This window comes from Ctenopharyngodon idella, chromosome 2, assembly GCF_019924925.1.
Source record: "Ctenopharyngodon idella isolate HZGC_01 chromosome 2, HZGC01, whole genome shotgun sequence".
In the NCBI taxonomy this organism is placed as follows: domain Eukaryota; kingdom Metazoa; phylum Chordata; class Actinopteri; order Cypriniformes; family Xenocyprididae; genus Ctenopharyngodon; species Ctenopharyngodon idella.
Genome location: NC_067221.1, coordinates 14352131 through 14374108, shown reverse-complemented (window position 1 = coordinate 14374108; position 21978 = coordinate 14352131). Strand labels below are relative to the sequence as shown.

Here is a 21978-nt window from a genome sequence, read left to right as displayed (position 1 = left end):
GCTGATCATCTCCTTCATTTGATACTAACGAACATTAATATGTTTCTATGAGTTTTACAATTACTTATAGGCCTGGTTTCACAGACAGGGTTTTGGCTAAGTCAGGATTAGGCCTTAGTTCAGTTAGGACATATAAGTAGCTTTTATAAATGGTACCCTAGAAAAAGAACATTACTGGTGTGTGTCTTGAGACAAAACAATGGCACTGACATATTTTAAGATGTCAGTACAAGTTGCTTTCAGTTAAAAAGGCTCAAACGTGCATTTTAGTCTAGGACTAGCTTAAGCCTTGTCTGTGAAACCGGGGGATAGAGTACTAATGGCATGTTTTCCCAGTTTAAATGTGAGATTCGGTCAGATACAAGTTCCGTCAAAACGATTGATTTGTGTGTGGTATTTAGATTGTCATTAAAAAAAACATCTTGCCTGTCACATCCAAGCATAATGTATCTGAATACATTATGTAGGCTTATATTTTTTCAAATGTATTAAGCTTAAAACCAACACTAAAATTCAACATGACTCAATACAGTGATAACGATCTAAAAAAAATTCTGTGGGATTGCTGGGAAATCTTGTATAGTAAAGGGGTATGTGTTTCTTGGTTTTAAGTTGTCACAATGTGACTGTTTACAAATTCTGATTACATATTTTAATGCAGTGTGATAGGCAGTTGTGCGAATAGGTGTATCTTAACATTTTAACCTAAAGGGGTTAATTGAGAAATTTCTTCTCAACCATGTCTTTCTCCTACGCAGTTTACGTTGAAGTAGACAAAAATATCTTAATTTGTGTTCTGAAGATGAACGAAGGTTTTGCGGGTTTGGAATGACAAGGGTGAGTAATGACAGAATTTCATTTTTGGTAAACTAACCCTTTAACGTAACACTTAACATTCAAGCGGGGACATGATGCTTGTTTTCCAAAGTAATATGAGCGGTGAGTGAAGAATTTAAACTAATTGCCTTATTTTACTGGTGTCCTTTTGTCTTTGGCTGTAGTTGAGTTTATCTTGAAATGTTTTAGTACAACATTTTCTGTTCATACAACACAAATTGTGTCACTGTTCATTGGATGTCCATTAGAGGGCAGTATCAGTCCTAAATATGCCCTATCCCAGAGATTTGCCAGTATAATCTTAAACTGTTGGTTAGTAAAAAAACAGCTGTTGAACTGTGATCCTGCTATAAGCACTGAACACATTTGCAGATGTTTAGGTCAGAAGCTCATGGTTTATTTTCATTACATTTTTTGGCCACCCCTTGGTGTTCTTGCAAAAGTAGAGCATCTGCACTTGCTGTTTTCAACTTTTACCTTGAATGCTGCAACATATTTTAAAGTGAAAAGAAAATTTTTATTTTTTATGGAATATTTCAGTATTATAAATGATTTATCCGTGCACATAATTTTATACAATTCATATGCCCTCATAATCTTTACTCAAAATAACATTTAGTTCTTTGTATATAGTTCTGATAGCTTTACAGCTTAAAAGTCCTTGTAAAGTTTCAAGATAAATCTTTGTCAACCTTGAAATGGGTGATACTGGGTAACCTTTCAGACCACTTGCATTTGTAATATTATAAGATTTAACATAAAAATGTGACTATTGTCTATATCTTTTTTTTCATAATAAACAAAACATCTTTTATCTATGTAAATTTTAATTCCACTTAACGTATCAATTTTAATTAATAATTTTTCTCTATTCAAAATGGTTATTCCAAAAGTATTTACGAAATGTTGCAGGGCAATGAATCAAATGTCTACAAAATATATTACAGCATTTGCTATCTTTAATATCAACACTGTTTAAAATGGAAAAAGTTAAAGTACAGTTAAATGTATATTTTAAGTATAAAAAAAATACCTAAATAGAAACATAGTAGTATACTTAAAGCGCAAAAATAATATATAACTTTCATAAAATAAAAAATGTGTCAAAAACTATTTGACTAGTAAACTATCCGTACCTATAGTTCACTAGCAGTATAGTTTCAGTACAAATGAAAAACTTAGTTGTAAACTAGTTGTGTACTCAAAGTTTACTACTGTTACACTTAAAGTATACTTAAAAGTATACTTTTATACACTAAAAAGTGGGCCAATTTAGTCCCAAGTAGTATTAAAACAGTACACTTACAAGTATACTTAAACTGATATTACTTACTACATTAAGTAAACTTAAAAATATACCTGAACTTTACTTAAGTATACATTCCCCAGGTTTCACAGATCAGGTTTAAGCCTAGTCCCTGACTAAAATGCATGTATGAGCTTTTTTAATTGAAAGCAACTTGCACTAGCATATCTTAAAATATGTCAGTGCCATTGTTTTTATATCAAGATGCACACCAGTAATGTTTTTTCCCATGCATGTTTATAAAAGCTACTTAAATGTCCTAATTGAACTAAGGCCTAATTCTGGCTTAATCTAAGCCCAGTCTGTGAAACCAGGCCTTAATAAAATGAATTTGAAGTATACTTATTTTTTGTAAGGGTATCGCCAACTGTTCACATCTTGTTGCAGACCCGTTTTACACATTTTTTCTTGTTCGAAAAGTTGTTTCACTTGGATTATCGCAAAAAAAATCCTTCTGTTTCATGTCGACTTTAATGTAGACCCCAAAAGTGTTCTAGTTAACTGATGCAATAAGTTAATTTACTGCCAGATCATTTGAAAATGTCTCTTAGCTCGGATCAAAATCTTTGTTAAAAGTAAAATTAATTAAATGGAACATGTGCTGTGTTATTTACTCATCAATAGCATTTTTCTTTCTTTGAATTGCAAATATTGGGCTCATTCATGACATGTACAAACTAAGGGTGAATCAAATACGAGCCTTTGCTAATATTTACACAAAGGCAATAGCGGTTTAACTAGACCAAAGTACTAGGCCATTTCAACCTAATTTGGAAATTTAGAAGATACTATAGGATGCTTTTAGCACAGCAGTGTTTGCTAAAGTTCACATTTTATATATATATATATATTTTTTTTTTAAAACATGAACTGTAGTCTTAATAAAAGTTCAAATCACCCTTACTCAGCTAAACTAGTTCGTTTCCCAATGACTGTTGCCCTAAAGGAGGAAAGTCATACCACTCCAACAAGAGACATCAAATTTTGTGTTGAACTTCCTCAAACATCCGAAAAGAGGAACATGTCTGGTAAAAATAGGGAGAAATGATTTCTTGTAACTCTCCATATTCACTGTGATCTGACATGAAGGTGTCTTCACAGCAGATATGTGCATGGCATAGCATACATTTTTGCCCGGATACAAGTCCCCCATGTCTTGATGTCCCTGAGGTCTCATCTTTCTTTCAGGGGAAAAAAAAACAGGGGTAACTATCGGACAAACTCAGCAGTGTTTGTCATTTGCAGTATACACCCTCATGGTGTACAATTATTAAATACAGGAAACAACTAATGTTGAATTATTCAGTGCTTCTATTACATTTACAGATTAAAATCTTTTGCACTGTTATTTCTGATTATTAAATAGTATGTTAAATAGTATGTAATATTTTTTTTTTTTTTTTACAATTATTGTAGTAAATGTGAAGTTTTAATTTCTTTTTTGTATTACTCTGCTTTCTTTTAAATGAACTTTATTAATTTGAGAATCGACCCTGACCTGTTACATCACAGACGCATAACCTTTGTTCAATGTAAACAGAGCAGCTGTGCCTCCACATCCGCTGAATAACAACACTGTGCCACTGGAGCGTTGAGTTTCACTTGGTTCAGTGAGCAAAGAGGTTTGACCCTGATTTACTGCTGCTGGTTCTGTGACCGACCCTTGTTTATGACGTTCATTTTGAGTTGCAAAGGCCCCAAGGACAGTTTTAATCATTTTCACAGAGCACAGAGATTACTGTAGGACATGCGGAGCAACCTTTGGCCTCAGAAAAAGTGCACAAAAAACCTTTGAAGAAAAAATTGAGCAATCCCTCCACTTTAAAACGATATAATATAATATAATATTTGTATTGGGCCCTGATCTTTGAAGGCTCTTCCAAGTACACTATTGTTCAAAAGTTTGGGGACAGTAATATTTTTTAGAAAGAAATTAATACTTTTATTAGGTATGGACCCATTAAATTGATGAAAATGTGACAGCTGTCACAGTCATGTCATGTTTAATTTCATTGTGTTGTCTTGTTTAGTTTTTAGTTTTGCTACCCAGTACTTCAGCAAGCTCTTAACGCATTATAGTCTTTCACGTCTATTGCGATCTCAAAATTCTGGCCAGTTGATAATACCTATCAAAATCAACTGCAGGTGGTAGATCCTTTTCCTATTTAGCACCGAAACTTTGGAACAGTCTTCCTAGCATTGTTTGGGAAGCAGACAAACTCTGTCAGTTCAAATCTAGACTAAAAACACATCTCTTTAACCTGGCTTACACAGTTATTAATTTTTATTTTCAAATCAGTTAAATGATTGTTAGACTGCATAAATGAGGTCAGCCGGAACCAGGAACACTTCCTATAACACCCGATGAACTTGTTACATCATAAAAAGAATGGCATCTACGCTAATATTAGTCTCTCTGTTTATCCCGAGGTTTACCGTAGTCAGCCGGATCCGGGCCGTATCCAGATCAGATGGAGGACCTGTGCCTAAATATAAACACAACACATCTCTGAAGTGTCAGCAGAGATTGTGTCAACTAGACTATCCCCTGTGAAGGCCTCATCGACACGACAGCCAGTGGCACAGATCCTCAACAAACCCGTCTCCGTACCGGCTTAATGAATCCGATCTTCAACCAGATGGAACTGAATGTTCCGATCCAATCTTACTTCTGATCTGTAATGCTGCCTGAATCATAATCATGCACTGTTCGTTTGTTGGCTAGAGGAGAACTGGCCCCTCGACTAAGCCTGTTTTTTTTCTGCATTCTGTCACCTGATGGAGTTTGGGTTCCTTGCTACTGTTGCCTCTGGCTTGCTTAGTTGGGGACACTTAATATTCAACAATATTACTGATCTGTCTGCAGTGTAACCTTTGTATGAGAACTGAAATGAGCTAGACGATGACATCACTGTTTTCTCCAGAGCTGCTGTATAAATAAATGAACTAAGTTAATAACTCTATTTTTAAAACGGAAATGACTCAACACTGAACTTTCTTAAGCTGGACAATGACACTATTTTCTTCTAGAGCTGATGTACAGCCAAAACAAACTTTGTTACATTATCTTCCTGTTATTAATGTAAAGCTATTTTGAAACAATCTGTATTGTAAAAAGCGTTATATAAATAAAGGTGTCTTGACTTGACTTGACTAGTCATTGTTTTCTTTGTCTCTGTTTTCCCTGTGTTCGAGTTAATCATTAGTTGTAATGGTTTCCGATTAGTTCACAACTGTCCCCTGTTCTTGTTAATCATCTAGCCCTTTGTATTTAAGCCCCTGTTTCTTCTGTTCAGTGTTCTGCATTAATGTTTATGGTTCTTGTATTGTGTTTTTTCCTCTTTGTGTTAATTAGTATCTATTATCATTGTTCATTCAGCATCAAGCATTATCCTTGGGATTTAAATACATGCACCCCCAGAGAGAATGCAGAACCCAAAAAACAAGATTAATACAGCGATTTTTACTATGGATATTACTGCAGTTAGCTTCCTCCCGCTGGATCAGCAGGATTGCTCCCTCAAGGATCACACAAGGGATTTTCTCAACCTGGCGTGCCTAACCCACTATCCCGACCACTCGCTATATGTGTTCTATCACTCCGGGCTTAACGAGCGGTGGAATGCACACCTGCCCGTGGATGGTCCATGAGGGAGGTTCGCTGAGTATGTGGAATGGTTGCTGGTACAAAATGACTCACTGTTTACCATCTGCCTTGCTGATAAGGACATTGCCAGCCCAGTTCCAAGTCATCTCAGTCATTGCTGGTAAAGCCCAGTTTCAAGTCATCTTCGTTTCCCATGGTTTAGCCCAGCATCAAGTCTTCGTCATCTAGCACCAAGTCTCCTTTGTTGTGGATGGTCCTGCCCAACCTCCCTCTCCCTCTTCCTCTGCCTCACCTCTTCTGTCTCCCTTCAGCCCCTCGGCTCCTCCTGTGGTTCCACTCTGCTGCACGGATCCACCTGGGGCTTCCCAGTCATCAGATTCGCCTTGGCCTGTGGATCCTTTAGCTCTTCCTCAAGCCTCCAAGCCCAGGACTCCACCTCAGCTCTCTGACCCATCAGCTCCACTTTGGACTGCCATACCTCAGGCTCTGCTGGCTCCCTCGCCCCTCTGGCTTCACTTTGGTCCATTGTCCCTCTGGCTCTGCCTCAGACTTCCGAGTCAGTAGCTGCACCTCGACCTTCCAACCCTCTGGCTTTGCCAGGCTCCTCCTTCCTTCTGGTCAATCATTGTCCTCACTTCCACCATCTCTGCCCTGGTCTGACAAGCCAATGCCTCTACCTCAGTCATGCCCATCTTCAGCTCCACCGTGGCCCTCCAGGCCTTCAGTATTACCCTGGGTTTTCACCTCTTTGGCTCCACTAGGTCTCCACCTCCACAGGTTCCTCCTCAGTGTATTGTCTCCTTGGTTCCACCTATCCTTTCCACCAAGGCTCTACCGTGGGCCTTTACACTGTCATGGCTCTGGGTCATCCTCTGGCTCCTCCCACCTTCATCTCCTCCCTGGTTCCTCTGGTCATCTTCTTAATATCTCTTTCTGTCTGTTTTTCGTTCTCCTCCAGAGCCCCTTCCCTCCCTCTTCAATTTGAACTCTTGTGTACAGCATGAGGCCACGCTTTCCGGGGGTTCAGTGTTCTATGTTAACGTTTATGGTTCTTATGTTATTGCTCTTTGTGTTAAAGTCTATTAGCATTGTTCATTCTGCATCACACATCATCCTTAGGATATAAACTACATCCACCCCCTGACAACAGCAGACTTTTCACTGTTACAAACGATTTCTATTTCAAAAAAATGCTGTTCTTTTGAACTTTCTATTCATCAAAGAATACTGAAAAATTGTATCATAGTTTCCAAAAATATTAAGCAGCACAACTTTTTTTTAACATTGATAATAATAAAAAAGGTTTCTTAAGCAGCAAATCAGCATATTAAAGTGATTTCTGAAGGATCATGTGACACTAATGGATGCTGGAAATTCAGCTTTACCATCACAGGAATAGGCCTAAATTATATTTTAAAATATATTAAAATAGAAAAAAGTTATTTTAAATTGTAATAATATTTTACAATATTACTGTTTTTACTGCATTTCCGATCAAATAAATGCAGCCTTGGTAAGCATAAGATAATTGAAAAAAGTTAAAAAGTTAAAAAACATTAAAAATTTTACCAACTCCAAGCTTTTGAGTGGTAGTGTACATTAACATGTTACTTTAGCAAAATATATGCAAATATTTAATCTTAGTATTGTATTGTTTTCACTATGATGAGAAACCAAATGCACTGCAATTCTGTCTTAAGATGACAACAATATGTTTTTCACCAAACTAAGCCAATAGAATTGAAACAAGGCAAGGTTCAAGGGCGCTTCTGATGTTATGGTGAGGATAGTAAGGTTGAGAAGTACAAAACACAAACAAACCTGATTAGACAATACATGGCCTTTCAAAAAAGAGAAAGTATAATCGACAATGCATGTTTTATCTGTGGAAAACAAGTCTGTTATCTGCTTTACTGTTATTGCTTTGGATCACTGAGAGTTTATAACTTTAGGCACAACTCTGCCTTGTGTGTTATAAATGAATGAATGATAATGCATGTGTTGCTGTAATTCAGTTATTTAACAGTGTCTGCACATGCATAATAGGATGTCATACATCTCTATGACAATCACAAGCTCTGTTATTGACACATTAGCTTGCTGGCGCTCAGTCTTTGTTTTGATTTCAAGTAAGTTACTAGGCACAAAAAGGAACATATGACTGGAAACAAAAACCACAGTATTTCAATTACTCATATTAGACAAAGCAGATCAATTGTCGCTCGTTTCTTGAAAGTGGAATCGATGAATGATTATGATTTTGACTGTAAAAGTTAATGCTTACGGTATGAAATAGTTGCTGGAATGTACATATGTACATGTCCATACATGTATTTTATTACGTTTTATACAGCAGTTATTTCTGGTACACTCTCAGAAATAAAGGTTCAATATGTGAGGATATAATATACATTTTCTGTATGTCATTATTCTCTTAGAAATAGTTCCCACAGAGTTAAACATCTTTCCACTTCTGGAATATGTATAGACATGTGGCATATCATCTTTGCAGATCATGGAAAAATGCACTGTCTGCACGCTCCCAGTTCTCCGTTTATTTTGCCTCTTGTCTAGGACTCCTTAGGGAATGAAAAGTTAACAATTCCCTAATGTTGTTTATTTTTAAAGTCACAGGGGGTTGCCTATAGCAGATGTTCTGAAAGTTAAATAGGTCCCAACTAGAAAAGTGTTTTATAACATGGAATCCAATAAAACTTAACTGACAGAAATGTTACATGACGGGCTGCAACCTGACTCTAGAATTGACAGGGCATCCGGAGGTGAAAATGCAAGAAAAATATTGTTTACAGATACACAATGCATATGTTCATTAATAAGGCTAAATGAATGGAACTATTAACCTCTAAAAAGCAAATTATTTATATGATGGTTAACACAATATATGTTTCCCTTTTCTCAGAAGTATTGTTGCACTAATTATTTCTCTAGAAATGACTAGTGAAACTGGTTCTTTGAGCACTAAACTCCTTAAAAGTAATCTTGTGTCCCAGGAATATGGTTTATTCTGAAAGAAAAGAGAAGTGAAGCTTGTGTATAAAAAACATCTTGCATTTGTATGTCTGGGGAGAGTAAATTAACTTCAGCATCAAGAAAACCCAACTGTGCCTCCAGCATCAGAATGAGAAAAATTTGAGATAAGAAAATAACAAGAAAATAAATAATGAGAGCTAAATGCATTTAATGTAAAATTATGCTACAGTTTCAGTTTTGACAAACACTACATGATCATTTTTTTCCAATAGTGCCAATAAAAAAAAGAAGTTTTGTATTGTTTAAAATCTACAATATCATACTGCCACGTTTTTATGAGTCCTGTGTGTAAAGCAGAAAACTGTTAAGGCATTTATGCATCTGTGAAGTATGTAGGCTACATCCTGTCCTCTCCCAGTCTCAAGAGTTCCACACTAACAGATTCAACTATGCACTGTGCATATTTTCAATCTGAATGCACATTCAAGACTGCATTTTAAGTCACTCTCATCTTTTCAGGATCTGAATGAATGCTCAACCAAAATAGTACCATGGCATGCACCACTAAAAACCGAAAGGGCACATAGAATATCAGATGCCTGCAAGAATTCAGAATGTATATAAGCAACAGCTGCTGCATTTTGTCATATCAGACTGTCATATTAAATGAACCTGAGGGTGCCAAGCTACTGTCCTCTGCTGATTAATCAAACTTTAGCTGTTGATTGAGACACAGCTTTACGTGGTAACTCCAATTTCTTTATTTAGTGCTGCCCTGATGAAGCTGTTTGATATATTACACAAAACAAAATCATCTGAAATATCCAGATTATCCTGATGATCCTCTACAAAATGAGTATGCAAAGTTATGATCAGAACTAAATGAGTTTTTAATGTGAACTGACATTGTAAACCCACATTTATTACGATTTTTAAAAAATGATATGCTTTATGGAATCTTGAGCAATAAATTACTTTATTTTCATGCTCTCCCAGCAAACATTTGGACGTTTAATGACTGTTGAAAAGACATCCATCTGACACGTCCTGTCATGGTTGAAAAATAGTTCAAAAATGAAATTTGAATGGACGTCTTTGACGTTATCTTATTAATTAATTAATTATTATATATTGAACTACACTTAGCTAAAAGTCAAAGTACCAATTACACATGCAACCCCAAATAATTGTAGACATGTACAAACGTATTTGAATGAATTTTTAGGAAATCATCTGTGTTGCATATTTTTACCAATATATGCCGTCCTACCATGACTATTTTTGGCCAGGGACACAACGTTGCCGTTGGACCAATGTTTGCTGGGCTGGGTGACCATATTTTTCACAGTTGTGTTGTGAAAGATAAATCATTACATTAAAATGTAAGCTACAAATTTTGGGTCTGAAAAACCTGAGGCTAAATATTAATTTATGGGCCTAAGATTGGCACTGGAAAGAACTTAGTGGGGTCCAAAAGAGGTTGCACTAAAAATCTGCCTTTAAAAATTAAATGTAAACCAGTAAATAAACCAAAAGTTTTAGGAAATCATAAAGCAAACTAACTAACACAAAAAAAAGTAAAAAGTAAAATTTGTTATATAAGAAAAATGAGGAGGAAACAACACAATAGTTTCAAAAAAAATAATCATGTTTGTCCATGTACAGAAAGCACATCAGAGATTCACAACAGGCCATTTTCACCTCATATGTGCTCTAACCAGGAAATTTGTTCTTTTCAGTGCTTTAGGAGTGTTTGATTTACAGACCTTGAAGTGATGATTAAGGCTATATGCGCTGCACTGTGGGATTTGGGCAGGAATATAACCTCTATAAGTGACCACAAGGAGGCAGAAGAACTTTCTCTGGAGTCTGGACAGTTCCAAAATGCTCTCCTTTCAAGCACGTACACGGTTGAACACATGCCCAGATGTGGTTTAGTGTACATTTAGAACAAACTGTTCTGGGGTAGTTGAGTTGTGCTCTGAGCAAAGAAGTTTCAGTAACAATTATGTCTCAGTTTATCTCTTCATTGTTTCTTTAATTGTCATTTTTATTATTATCAAGCATGCAACATGTATTTATCTATGTGTGGTAAATAGATCACAACAAATTGGAAATTGTTCTGGAAAAGTCTCAAAAATGTCTTAACAGGTGTAGTTATAAGTCAGACATGGATTTACACAGTCCTCAACTTCTCGCTCACAGAAATACCACAATCATGCAGAAGAGGATAACCACACTGTGACAGTACATATCTTATGACTGAAGTCATGCTCAGGATATTTTGAGTCACATATAACCATACCACAGCATGGTTCCAGTGTACATCACCGTTCTTTGAACTTTCGTTTTATGAAAATCCTGAAAAAAAAAATGTATCATGGTTTCTACAAAAAAATATTACTCTCTTTTCAACATTGATAAGAAGTGTTTCTTGAGCAGCAAATCAGCATATTAGAATAATTTCTGAAGGATCATGTGACACTGAAGACTAAAGTAATGACTGCTAAAAATATTTCACAATATTAGTGTTCTTACTGGGTTTTTTTTCTTATTTAGTTAGTTTGTTTGTTTGTTCAAATAAACACAGCCTTGGTAAGCATAAGAGACGTGCTCATATGCCAGTGTTCATCTCACTCTGGACATGAGATGTGAACAATATACAGAGGAATTTCTTGTTTTACAATACTCTTACTCTTGGATCACTGAGGATTACTCTTAATAAGAAAAAAAAAAACAGGTAGTGTTAAAACTGAGTCATACATATGGATGGGTGGCAACTTTTATGATGCAATCACCGCGATACACAGCGATATCTTCGTTGAAGCTAGAACAAGAGAGAACAGACAGTATTTAGATCTCTATACTGTACTGTTAATACAGTTCAGCATCACATATGGCAAATCAAAATGTTTCTGATACATGGTTGAATGGAAATGAAGGCACATAACTTTTAATAGGAGATATCCAAAAAAGAGAATTAATGTCATATGCTCATCATGTGACAGCTAACAAGGGCATGATTTACGTGTTGTCTATTGAATCAAGAACCCAGTAATGCTTTTGTTAGCCACTGGTTACCAAAACAAAATTGTATTAACAATACTTCATTAAAAAGAAGAACTTAAGTTTGTTTTAACTATGATTTATGATTCTGTAAACATTTCCTTAGACATCCATAGCTTATGCACCTATAGCGCCTCTTTCGCATAAATCTTAATGCTCTTCTGTGATGCAGATGTTGCGCATTTAGAATGTGGGTAAAAGGTTGTCCCGCCGGGAGCATATTAGAGTCAAAAAATGCAGCTGTTCCTTTGGTTCCGGCATCGTGATTCAGGCGGATGACTAACTGCTGTCATCAGTGTTTCTGGGAAACTCACAGACACGGCAGATACTGAATATCCCTGTCATTCATATGCTAATGATCCTCTTCAGGGCTACTCAGCATCTGAAAAGAGAGATGAAAGATGCATATGCACTGTGCTTCACAGATGATGCATTAAAATCCCATGCCAAATGTTCTGACCTGTCATTATGAAGAGCGGTAGGTCACGTTTAAGATATCCCCCGCTGTCTAATAGCTATGAAAGTACTAACCAAAACAGTGTTAAAGAGTGTTAAAACAATGACATGTGATTCAATTACAGTGATCCACCAAAAGGCGTGCATGGTATTATATGACCAGCTGAAACAACTGAATAAGTGTTTGTTTTATTGTTTGCTTCACGTCATTGGCATTGAGAATCAAACACACCCTTAAAGTTGCTTTATGAAGACTGGAAATGGTAGAAAATGCTTCATCAATCAAGCATTAATCATGAAACACCCTTCAGGCTTGAAATTCTAGTGAAGTGATTACATGCATCACATTAAATTACACAGGCATTTAATTTGGATGACGTTTTCTGCGAAGTTTTGAGAAAAGCACAAGTAATACACTGCCTTTAAATGTTTTTGAAAGAAGTATCCTGGCTGCATTTATTTGATAAAAAACAGTAATATTCTGAAATATTATTACAATATAAAATATTGTAATATATTTTAAAATATAATTTATGATAGGAAAGCTGAATTTTCAGCATCATTCCTCCAGGTTTCAGTGTCACATGATCCTTCAGAAATCATTCTTATATGCTGATTTGCTGCTCAAGAAACATTTTGTTATCAATGTTGAAAACAGTTGTGCTGTTAAATATTTCTGTGATTAATTTTTTTCAGGATTCTTTGATGTTATAAAGTTCGAAAGAACAGCATTTATTTGAAATATTTTTTGTGACAATTTAAAATTATTTACTGTCACTTTTGATCAATTTAGTGCATACTTGCTCAATAAAAGTATTGATTTCTTTAAAAAAAAAAAAAAAAACCTGACCAACCCCAAACTTTTGAGCAATAGTGTACATAGTCATTCATAACACATATCAATATATTAGAGACATAATTCCAGTTGTGAATGACATCATTTTCACCAACAATCAAGTCCTGGCTTCTGCTCCACTTACTAACTTTAAATCCTGTTTTGACAATGTCTGCGCACCGTACACTATAAAAACAAGCAAATCTATAAAAACAAGCAAATCTTTCTCTAAAAAAACCCTGAAAAGCTTTCGAATGCTGAAGGTTAAACTCTGAAACACTTTCACTTTGATAATCACCCAACTGGAATAAACACCTAATCCTTCAAATCACAAGACAGAATAACAACAACAACAACAAAACACAAGAGTATTGCTTTTCTATGGGTGAGGCAAATACTCAAGCATCACCTGAAGAGGTAACCAAGTGTAGTCTTCAGAAAGCTCCAGTGAATGCTGGCTTTCAGTGAGCATGAACTTTCCCCTAATTCTCACACTGCTCTGTGCTGGCAGTGTAACAGACCACCTCAGACCACAGTACTCAGCTGCAGCACGTTCACCTCGTCGCTCCACACGAAGCCTCTTCTGCAAAAATTACTTCACATTGGGAAAACCCTGACGTCCATTCAGACCAAAGAAACCAAATATTTTCTCTCTAAACTATGTAGTTTTCTAAATAATGTATATTTATGAATGTCAACTACTTGAAAATGAACAGTGGGTACTGTAGGATGTACCAAACTGACATTGTTACTGGTTGGTACGATTCAGTATTTACTTCACACCTTAGTTGTCTCAGTAGGATTGCTTGTGTGAAAATAATGTGCAAAAACCTTAAATTAAACAGAATATAATCAATGAAACCAGCCGCTGACCAAACTTATTAGGTACACATACAAACCTATGAATCAACTAAATTGCTCATAATTGTTGTAAGCCTACACTCAATTTTCAAAATCTTAAAAATAATGAGAAATCAACAGGTTTTCTGGTTGCAACCAGGTCCATTCTTACATCATGGTCCACATTAGAAGCAAATATGGTTAAGGGGGAGGAGGCTGAAACCTGAGCAGACTCACACACTCCCTCCAGATGGCCAGCCAATCAGACCACACTAGACGGCTCAGAACGGGTATAAAAACAAGTTAGCCCTTCAACAGCATGAGCCTGTGCTCTTGAGAATACTGCAATCTCTAGAATAACCAGACAACCAAAGACACAAAACAAGATGAAGGTACCACTGGCAAATCTGCTATGCATCACAGTCTTGGCAAGCTCCGGGACGAGCTTCCCGCTGGAGAGGAGAGGAGCTGCTGCTGGAAAAGAGAAGAGAGTTCAGTATGCCGCTTGGGATGATGTTAACGTGCTTGCACATGGGTTGCTGCAGCTAGGACAGGGTCTGAAAGAGCATGTGGACAAGACCAAAGGCCAGGTGAGAGACATCACCATTAAGATGAAGGTGCTCAACGTCACCGTATCCGAGCTTGGCAAGCTGACTCAAATGCTTCAAGAAGACAGCGAGACGCTGAAAGCAAAAGCCCAGAGTTTGGAAGAAAGCGAGAGGCTGATCCTAAACGTGTCCACGGATCTGAGGGAGAAGACTAAGGAGCTTCTCAAAGACAGACAGAAGGACCATGAGAGAATGAATAAGCTGGAAGAAAAAGTAGATGGCTTGATGCAAGGAGAGGGTTTGGAAGCTGCCAACGGCAACTACAGTGATGCCCGGATTATTCAGGTGGGTGCAAAACCTTATTTCAGGGCTAAAAGAAAGTGTTTTTAGGCATAGACTTACCACATCTCTACCTGACATGCATTGTAATGTTTGTGTATTTGCATATATTTGTTAACTTAAATTAACTAAACAAGAATGAATTTGATTAGTTTAAGTGGTTTAAAAAGCCTGCATTTCCAATCGACCACTGAACCCGCACACAAGAGCATAACAGGCACGTTTGTGGGCGTGAGCTCTTCATGGCATGGACTCAAAGCCGTGTTGTACGTGCAAGGTAGCAGTTATGTCCAGACAAAGAAAAATAATAGAGGCCTACTAACCTCCTAGAAAGTTTGAAGTCCGTTTACCTTCGCCCTTTCAGAAAGAAACAAGCCGAACATAACCTGAAGTGTTTCATACGCGTGCAGCCGTTTTAGACCTTCGAGTTACATAACGATGCACAGAAGAATAGCTGTGTCGATTGAAAAGATTATACAGGACCGGTTATACTGGAAAATACACGAATTTAATTGTCAACACTACAACTATCATTTTCGGTCTGCTGGAAAAGGCCCTGTTTTGAGTTTGAATAAAAACTGATGACAAACCATTTCTGATTTCAGTGGATGCTGGAGGCTCAAAATAAACGCATCGATGACCTAGTCGAGCGCATCAAGCAACAGCAAGAAAAACTGGATAAACAAAATGTTCGAATTCGAACCCTCCAAAACCAGGTAAAAATACTATAATACACAATATAAAATAGCCTACAAAATAGTGTGGTATTAATATTAAATCTAAGACTGAAAACTTATTCAAAATATTCATGTTATGTGCACTAGATTCAAATGAAAAAAGAACTATCTTCTCTCAAACGGAAGGAGGATGAAGTTCGTCTGAACGCGAGCTCTGAACAGCGAGATTCACCTGTTGGTAAGTTTATCATTATGCTAGCCTACACCTTATATATTTTTTACATATAATTATATGTTTAAAAAACAGTGTTTCAGTAAACACAAAAAATACATTTTAAGTTAGTAAGAGTGGTCTAAATGTATATGCTCACTAAAAGAAGTCGTTACAATCCTCCTATTCACATTTGTAAAAGTGAACCATCTCTGCCTTAAACAGCCTCTGACACATATTATAATTGCATCTATGCTAAAAATAAAACATACAAGAGGAGGTTTTGCCCTTGTCAAAGGCATGCTGGGTCTTGTTTTATGTTGATAACTGCATAATGTTGATAGAACATGTATAATTATGGGAAAGATCTTGAAAACATTTGGAAAATGCCTCATGGAAATAAGGCACCATCTCAAATATTTAACCTTTAATTTTTTTTATTTATTTTTTCTGTAGATGTGTGAGGGTAGGAAACGGTTCATTTGTAAGAAACTCCATTTCAGAGCAATGGCTGCCTCTAAGTAGGTGAAAGGTGAACCTAGCAGAAACACATTGGCCAGAACAGTCATCCAAACCAACACAATAAAGCCTTTAATGGCGAGTTCTGACATCAGTGGGATCCAAAGAATGCTTTAAAAAAAACACTTTCCCTGGACGTCTTCCAATTGTGTGCAAGTTCATCAGTCTCGGACCGTGTTAACTCAGGGTCACAAGCATGCAGATATTGTTACAAATCTGACCAAGAGCAAAGGGAGGGATTATTTTTTTTCCAGATATAGTATAGTATAGGATGTACTTTAGATTACATTTCCTGGCTTTAATCCAGCGAAAACCATAAAGTACAGAGTGCATATTTTTGGACCGTGAACTTTGTACAGACTTTCCCTCTTGTGGAGAGATCACTCCAAAAAACACGTCATTTCTCTCAGAAAACATGTAACCTTTACCCTAGATCTGTCAGAGCCAGACTATCCCCCTCAGACCCCCCTGCCTCTACTCATCCACACAGACCACCCCTTTTATTGAAGTGAATGAGAAGTGTGCCAGAAGACCACTTCACTTAATGCCATATGCTTTGAGCCTTTGTTTTTAAATTTGCTCCATTATTTGTGTAGCTTTTTAACACACACACACACACACACACATATATATATATAATATATGTCAGTTGATAGATACCAATCTTTTTTTTTTTTTTTTTGGCATCTGACTCCCATCTTACACATAGCGCCTTGAGGGCCTGTGCAGTTGCTACTCAAATAGCAGCAGCAGCAGCCTCGGCATTCCCGGATCACTCGCTGTCCATGCATTGTGATGTCAGCAGAGGGGTGTTGTGCACGTGAAGCAGGCATGAAGGGCTGGACTAAAGGGGGGCAGGGAGGAAGGAATGCTTATAGAGGTCTGAGGCAAGTGAGGGAATTCTCAGCTTGGGAACTGGGGGAAAGGTCATGTTTACACCCTCAATTGTTCCAGCCAGGTCAGAAATCTCATATGAAACTGCCTTTGTTTGGCAGATGTTTGTAAAGTAAGCCGCATAGCGCACCTTGTAAGCGTCATTGTCTGAGAAATATATGCCAATGCGTAAAGCATTGAATGCTCTTTTGGACCAATACGACAATTTGTTTAATAACAACACGTCAATTTGGACTATTGCCCTGGAGTTCAAAACAAACTCCATGTTGGCTTTTGGGTGCTTGGGTGACACGTTCAAGGTTCTGTGTTTGAGATAAGGGTTTAGTTCACCATTAAACAATGAGATAAACACTTACCTAGACGTGTGAGCAATATCCATTGTGTGCCAACTTTAAAACCTCTGTTTGGATACAGGCTTAGGTAAAGGTCATTTGTAGACATGTAAACATATCTGTGGTGTTTCTGTGTCTTTCAGCTATGGCTTCTGACTGTCATGAGCTGTTCCTGAGGGGTGAGACCTCAAGCGGGCTGTACACCATCCAACCAGCTGATTCCCAGCCATTTGAGGTCTTCTGCGAAATGACACCCGGTAGGTGGTACTTTTATTTGTCCTCTTAAAAGAGCATCTAAAGCCCGGAACACACCATGCTGACGCCGACGAACTAGTGGCGATGAAAGCAGACTGCGGGGTTGGCTCACATCGGCAGCGTCTGGGTCCAAAGTTGCCCTGACACACCAAACTGATGCTCGACGGCCAAGTAGCACGTTCGTTCTGTGTCTGCGTAAGAAGGAATTCCTTTCCGTACCAGCAGGTGGCAGTAGCTGAACAGCCAATCAGAATGATCAGATGGCCAGACTGACCGACGAGCTCCGACGCCGATTCAACGTGTCGAATCGGCTGAAAAAAGCCGACGAGGACTAACTTCAGCCGACGGTGCGGAAACACTGAGAAAACTTAGTCGACCGATGAAGAAAAACTGCCCGACGGCTGACCGTCTGCTTGGTGTGTTCCGGGCTTTAGGCTTCTATGTTGGTAAAACACATTGCATATTGCCCCCCAAAAATATCACTCAGAACAGCTTTTAATCCTTTTGTTTTGTGCTTGTATCCACAGAAGGAGGATGGACAGTCATCCAGAGACGCCAGGATGGATCTGTAGACTTTGATCAACTATGGCAGGCATATCAAACTGGCTTTGGGAGCCTGAATGGTAAGAATCCAATGTGAACTGACTCCGTTTTCCATGTGAGCAACAGGCTCTGAGCAAACAGCCACTTCTTTCAGTAGACTTTGATTAAGGCAAAGTGATTTACCAACTAATAAGGGATGTAGAGTGGTAGATTAAGAATAGAGGATCAGATCAATCCTGTCTGGAGAGGAAACATTGTCAAATCCTGTATCCCTAATGCCTTTAAATGAGTTAACTACAGAGTGACTAAATCTCCTGGCCTATTCCTAGACCAGAATACACGTCTCTTAAATATCCCTCTTAAATGTCGCTTTCAGGTGAGTTCTGGCTCGGCCTGAAGAAGATCCATTCTGTGTCCAAAGGCGGCAACTACATCCTCAAGGTGCAGTTCTCTGATTGGCGGGATGAGATTCAGAGCATCAACTACCCTTTCCATCTGAACGGTGAGGAGAGCAACTATTCCCTGCGCATTCTGGAGAGACCTGCTGGGAACCTGGAGAGCTCTCTGTCCACCGAAACATCCGGAGTGCCCTTCTCCACCCGCGACAAAGACAACGACCAAAAGAACGACCTCAACTGTGCCAAACAGCTATCAGGTAACATTATGATGCCACTGGCCATAAATAAAAGATGTTATTCTATGTGGGTGATGTTGTCATTTAATAGGTTTCCTTTTTGGCTTTCCAGGCGGTTGGTGGTTTAGCAACTGCGGTCGCTCAAACCTAAACGGCAGATATTTTGTTACTCCTGCGCCAAAGCAAAGACACGAGAGAAAACAAGGAGTGTTCTGGAAAACCTGGCGTGGCCGCTACTACCCGTTGAAAACCACCACCATGATGATTGCACCTGCCGAGATCGAAACCAAGTCATAGAGGGTGTCTGATGTTTGAATCAATCATGCATGAGACCTTATCCAATAATGTGGTAGGAGAAACCGCAATTCGTAACCTGCCAAAAATAACATACTAGTGCTGAAAAGGTCTAAAGCTCTTTTAGGAGTGTCTTCCAATTGTTTGTTAGAACAGACAACGTCTGAATCATGAATGTGGTGGACACTCAAATCCCAGTCTGTGCAAAAATAGGCTCTTTTATTTAATCAGACTGGAAAGAACTAAATGTGCCTGGAGCTCCTGCAAGCAGCAGCATGTATTATATGGTGCAGGCCACTGTAAGGATCTGCTACATGTTTAGACAAATCTGGCAGGGTGACGTCAAAAGACCTGATGGTTTAGCACCATCGCAAGTACTTCCCTTAACTAAAAGGCTTGGGGAAGATATTAAAGAACCTTACCACTAAAATACGGACCAAATAAGCTACATAAGCTTGAGCCAGTACTTTTGAGAACGCTTATTGTAAAGGCACTGTTTATCTTAAGGCATTATCCACAGACAAAGACATGCATTAGTAGATCTGCAGAACATTGAAAGATTTGTTGCCTGTCAAGTCATTTCAAGTATCCAATCAAAGTTGGAAGTTATTTTCTGGTACACACTCTGTCTTTCAAAAGCTTAAATGATCTGAGACTACTTGTGTATTTCCTGTTTTGAAATCAAATGAGGAGTTCCTGTGGAGATTTATTTTCTCAGTCACATTGACTGCCTGTAAATGTCTATAGCTGTCACTTCTCTGTAAATAACAGAAATATTTGTTTTCTTTGTAGCATTACAGCTGTATTCTTGCCAACTTCAAACGGTCATGCTCTGATTTCCATATTATTTAAGTGTTGTACAAAATCATTATGTATTTCTTTATCTTTTTGCTTATAATTTATGTTTTCCAAGAAGTAAAACATTTTGTTATTGTTTTTATGAAAAAAAGTTTGGTCTTGAAGAGACCAATAAAAATTGGTTTTATTTAAAAAAAAAAAGCTGTCAGTGTCACTGAAGTTCTTGCACTACACACAAACACCCTGTTAATGCGAAGTGAATTGGCTGGTTTGGATCAGTTCGGTATGAAGTGCTAAGCAGATGTACGCAGCTCTTATCAGACCTGAGGGTTAAGTTTATCTACACGGCAGGTGATGCTGGAATGTCCTGACGGTGCTCAAGCTTGCACGGTGCCCCAGAGACAAGAAACATGGCAACAAATATAATAGAGCAGATGGCTGAAAATATACCTGTAAGTCATCCACACAGTTGAACTGCTGTAACTTCAGTTAACAGTCAAAAAATAGTCATATAAAAAACTGTAAGTACAAAATACTGTCCTTGAATGTTCCCACAGGAGTGATGCCATATGGTCTTAAAGACACGTGAACCTTACTTAGCGAAAATCAGCTTATTCTTCTGACTTGACTATAAGTAACTAAGTTGCGTTGGCTTCCGAGTGTCACACTCAATGTTTCACACCTGAAAGAAATTCTTAACGTGCCAAATCGTCACTAATGTGCTTTCAGTTACTTACTTCCAGATGAGTTTAGTGTATTTAACAGTCAAATGCTTCACGGTTTAAGAGAAGAACCACTGTCTTATATCACCTTTGAAGTAAAGTTATCTTTTAAGCTAAGATACAGTGTGGATAAATAGAAACATTGAAATGTGCTACACATGTGAAATCCTGCTTCACAATAAATAAGATGTTTTTGGCCTTCAACAAGATTATGCACTTCATATTGACAAAAGCATATGTATAACCACGGTCAAGTGAACCAAGGACACTGCACATAGTTCCTATATGTACAGTATAAATGGAGTTATTAAGAGCATTACAGAACCAACAGAAAATCAGGCCAATGCACAAACATAAAGAGATGTTTCGTCTTTATGCAACAGCCTTTATGTTTAGCCATTGTGAATCTTAAAGCTTTATTCAGCAGTCATCCTGGCTGCCTATTAATGCCATTAATGTATTGTTACTCTATTAAGAGTCACTGAAGCAGAACAGTACCAACAGAACTGACAAATATCATCCCTTATATAACATCTTTGATTGTTATTACTCATGATGACACCTCAGTAGCCCCTTTTTTTTTGTTGTTTTTCAAATTTTCTGTTTTGCATTTCACTAAAAGACTTTTATTTGCTACCAACCTGAAGGCAAAAACTAATACAATGCAAATACATTTATTTTCAACTAATAAGAAAAGTAGATTTGTTTTAATAGTTAGGGGAGTTATTGATGACAAAATTTCCATTTTCGGGTGAACTCTCACTTTAAGGAGAAAAACGCACAGATTACACGTGTAATATAATGTTTGCAAAATGTTGTCTGTATGACAGGTTGAGCTGCAGTGTACCTGCTTCAACAGGAATCATGAAGGTAAATCAGTCTGAAGCGCGAGGGAGGTGAACGGCGTGTCAACATGGAATGTAGCATTTCATTAACAAGAAGAGAGTCATTTTGACAAGCTCGCGGCAGGCCTGTTTGAGAAGAGGCACAAATAAGGCCGTAAAAGCATAAATCTGCACATGTGCCGACAAAATGAGGTTATAAAAAATTCCAACCTCAGGCAGCAAAAACTGGAGAGAACAGGAGAAACTGTTGAGACCTTGTTAGGCAGCGCCACCTGGTGTAAACAACAAAAACGTCATCTTTTTTTTTTATTGAGACGTAGATAACCACAGTAAAAATATATTAAATGTATTTGGTAACACTGCACAATATGGTTATATTAGTTAACATTGGTACATGGGTTATAAGGGTTGAAAATATAAACTAAATAA

General features: G+C 37.7%; 1 protein-coding gene across 1 annotated transcript; it reads left to right on the top strand.

The window, feature by feature from the left end:
• The first annotated feature begins 14242 nt into the window (after positions 1-14242).
• On the top strand, positions 14243-20183 carry angptl4 (angiopoietin-like 4). The gene is made up of 7 exons (XM_051881331.1): positions 14243-14831; positions 15431-15541; positions 15650-15740; positions 17602-17715; positions 18241-18336; positions 18633-18911; positions 19003-20183. Exons 1-7 carry the CDS (start codon positions 14325-14327, stop codon positions 19185-19187), a joined length of 1383 nt encoding a protein of 460 aa, XP_051737291.1. The 5' UTR covers positions 14243-14324; the 3' UTR covers positions 19188-20183.
• The last annotated feature ends 1795 nt before the right edge of the window (positions 20184-21978 follow it).

What these genes read in the sequence shown, in the direction of transcription:
- angptl4 (XM_051881331.1), top strand. Translation starts at nt 14,325, where the DNA reads ATGAAGGTACCACTGGCAAATCTGCTATGCATCACAGTCTTGGCAAGC. An exon ending in GTGATGCCCGGATTATTCAG is followed by an intron (nt 14,832 to 15,430) that starts GTGGGTGCAAAA and finishes TTCTGATTTCAG; the next exon opens with TGGATGCTGGAGGCTCAAAA. An exon ending in TTCGAACCCTCCAAAACCAG is followed by an intron (nt 15,542 to 15,649) that starts GTAAAAATACTA and finishes TATGTGCACTAG; the next exon opens with ATTCAAATGAAAAAAGAACT.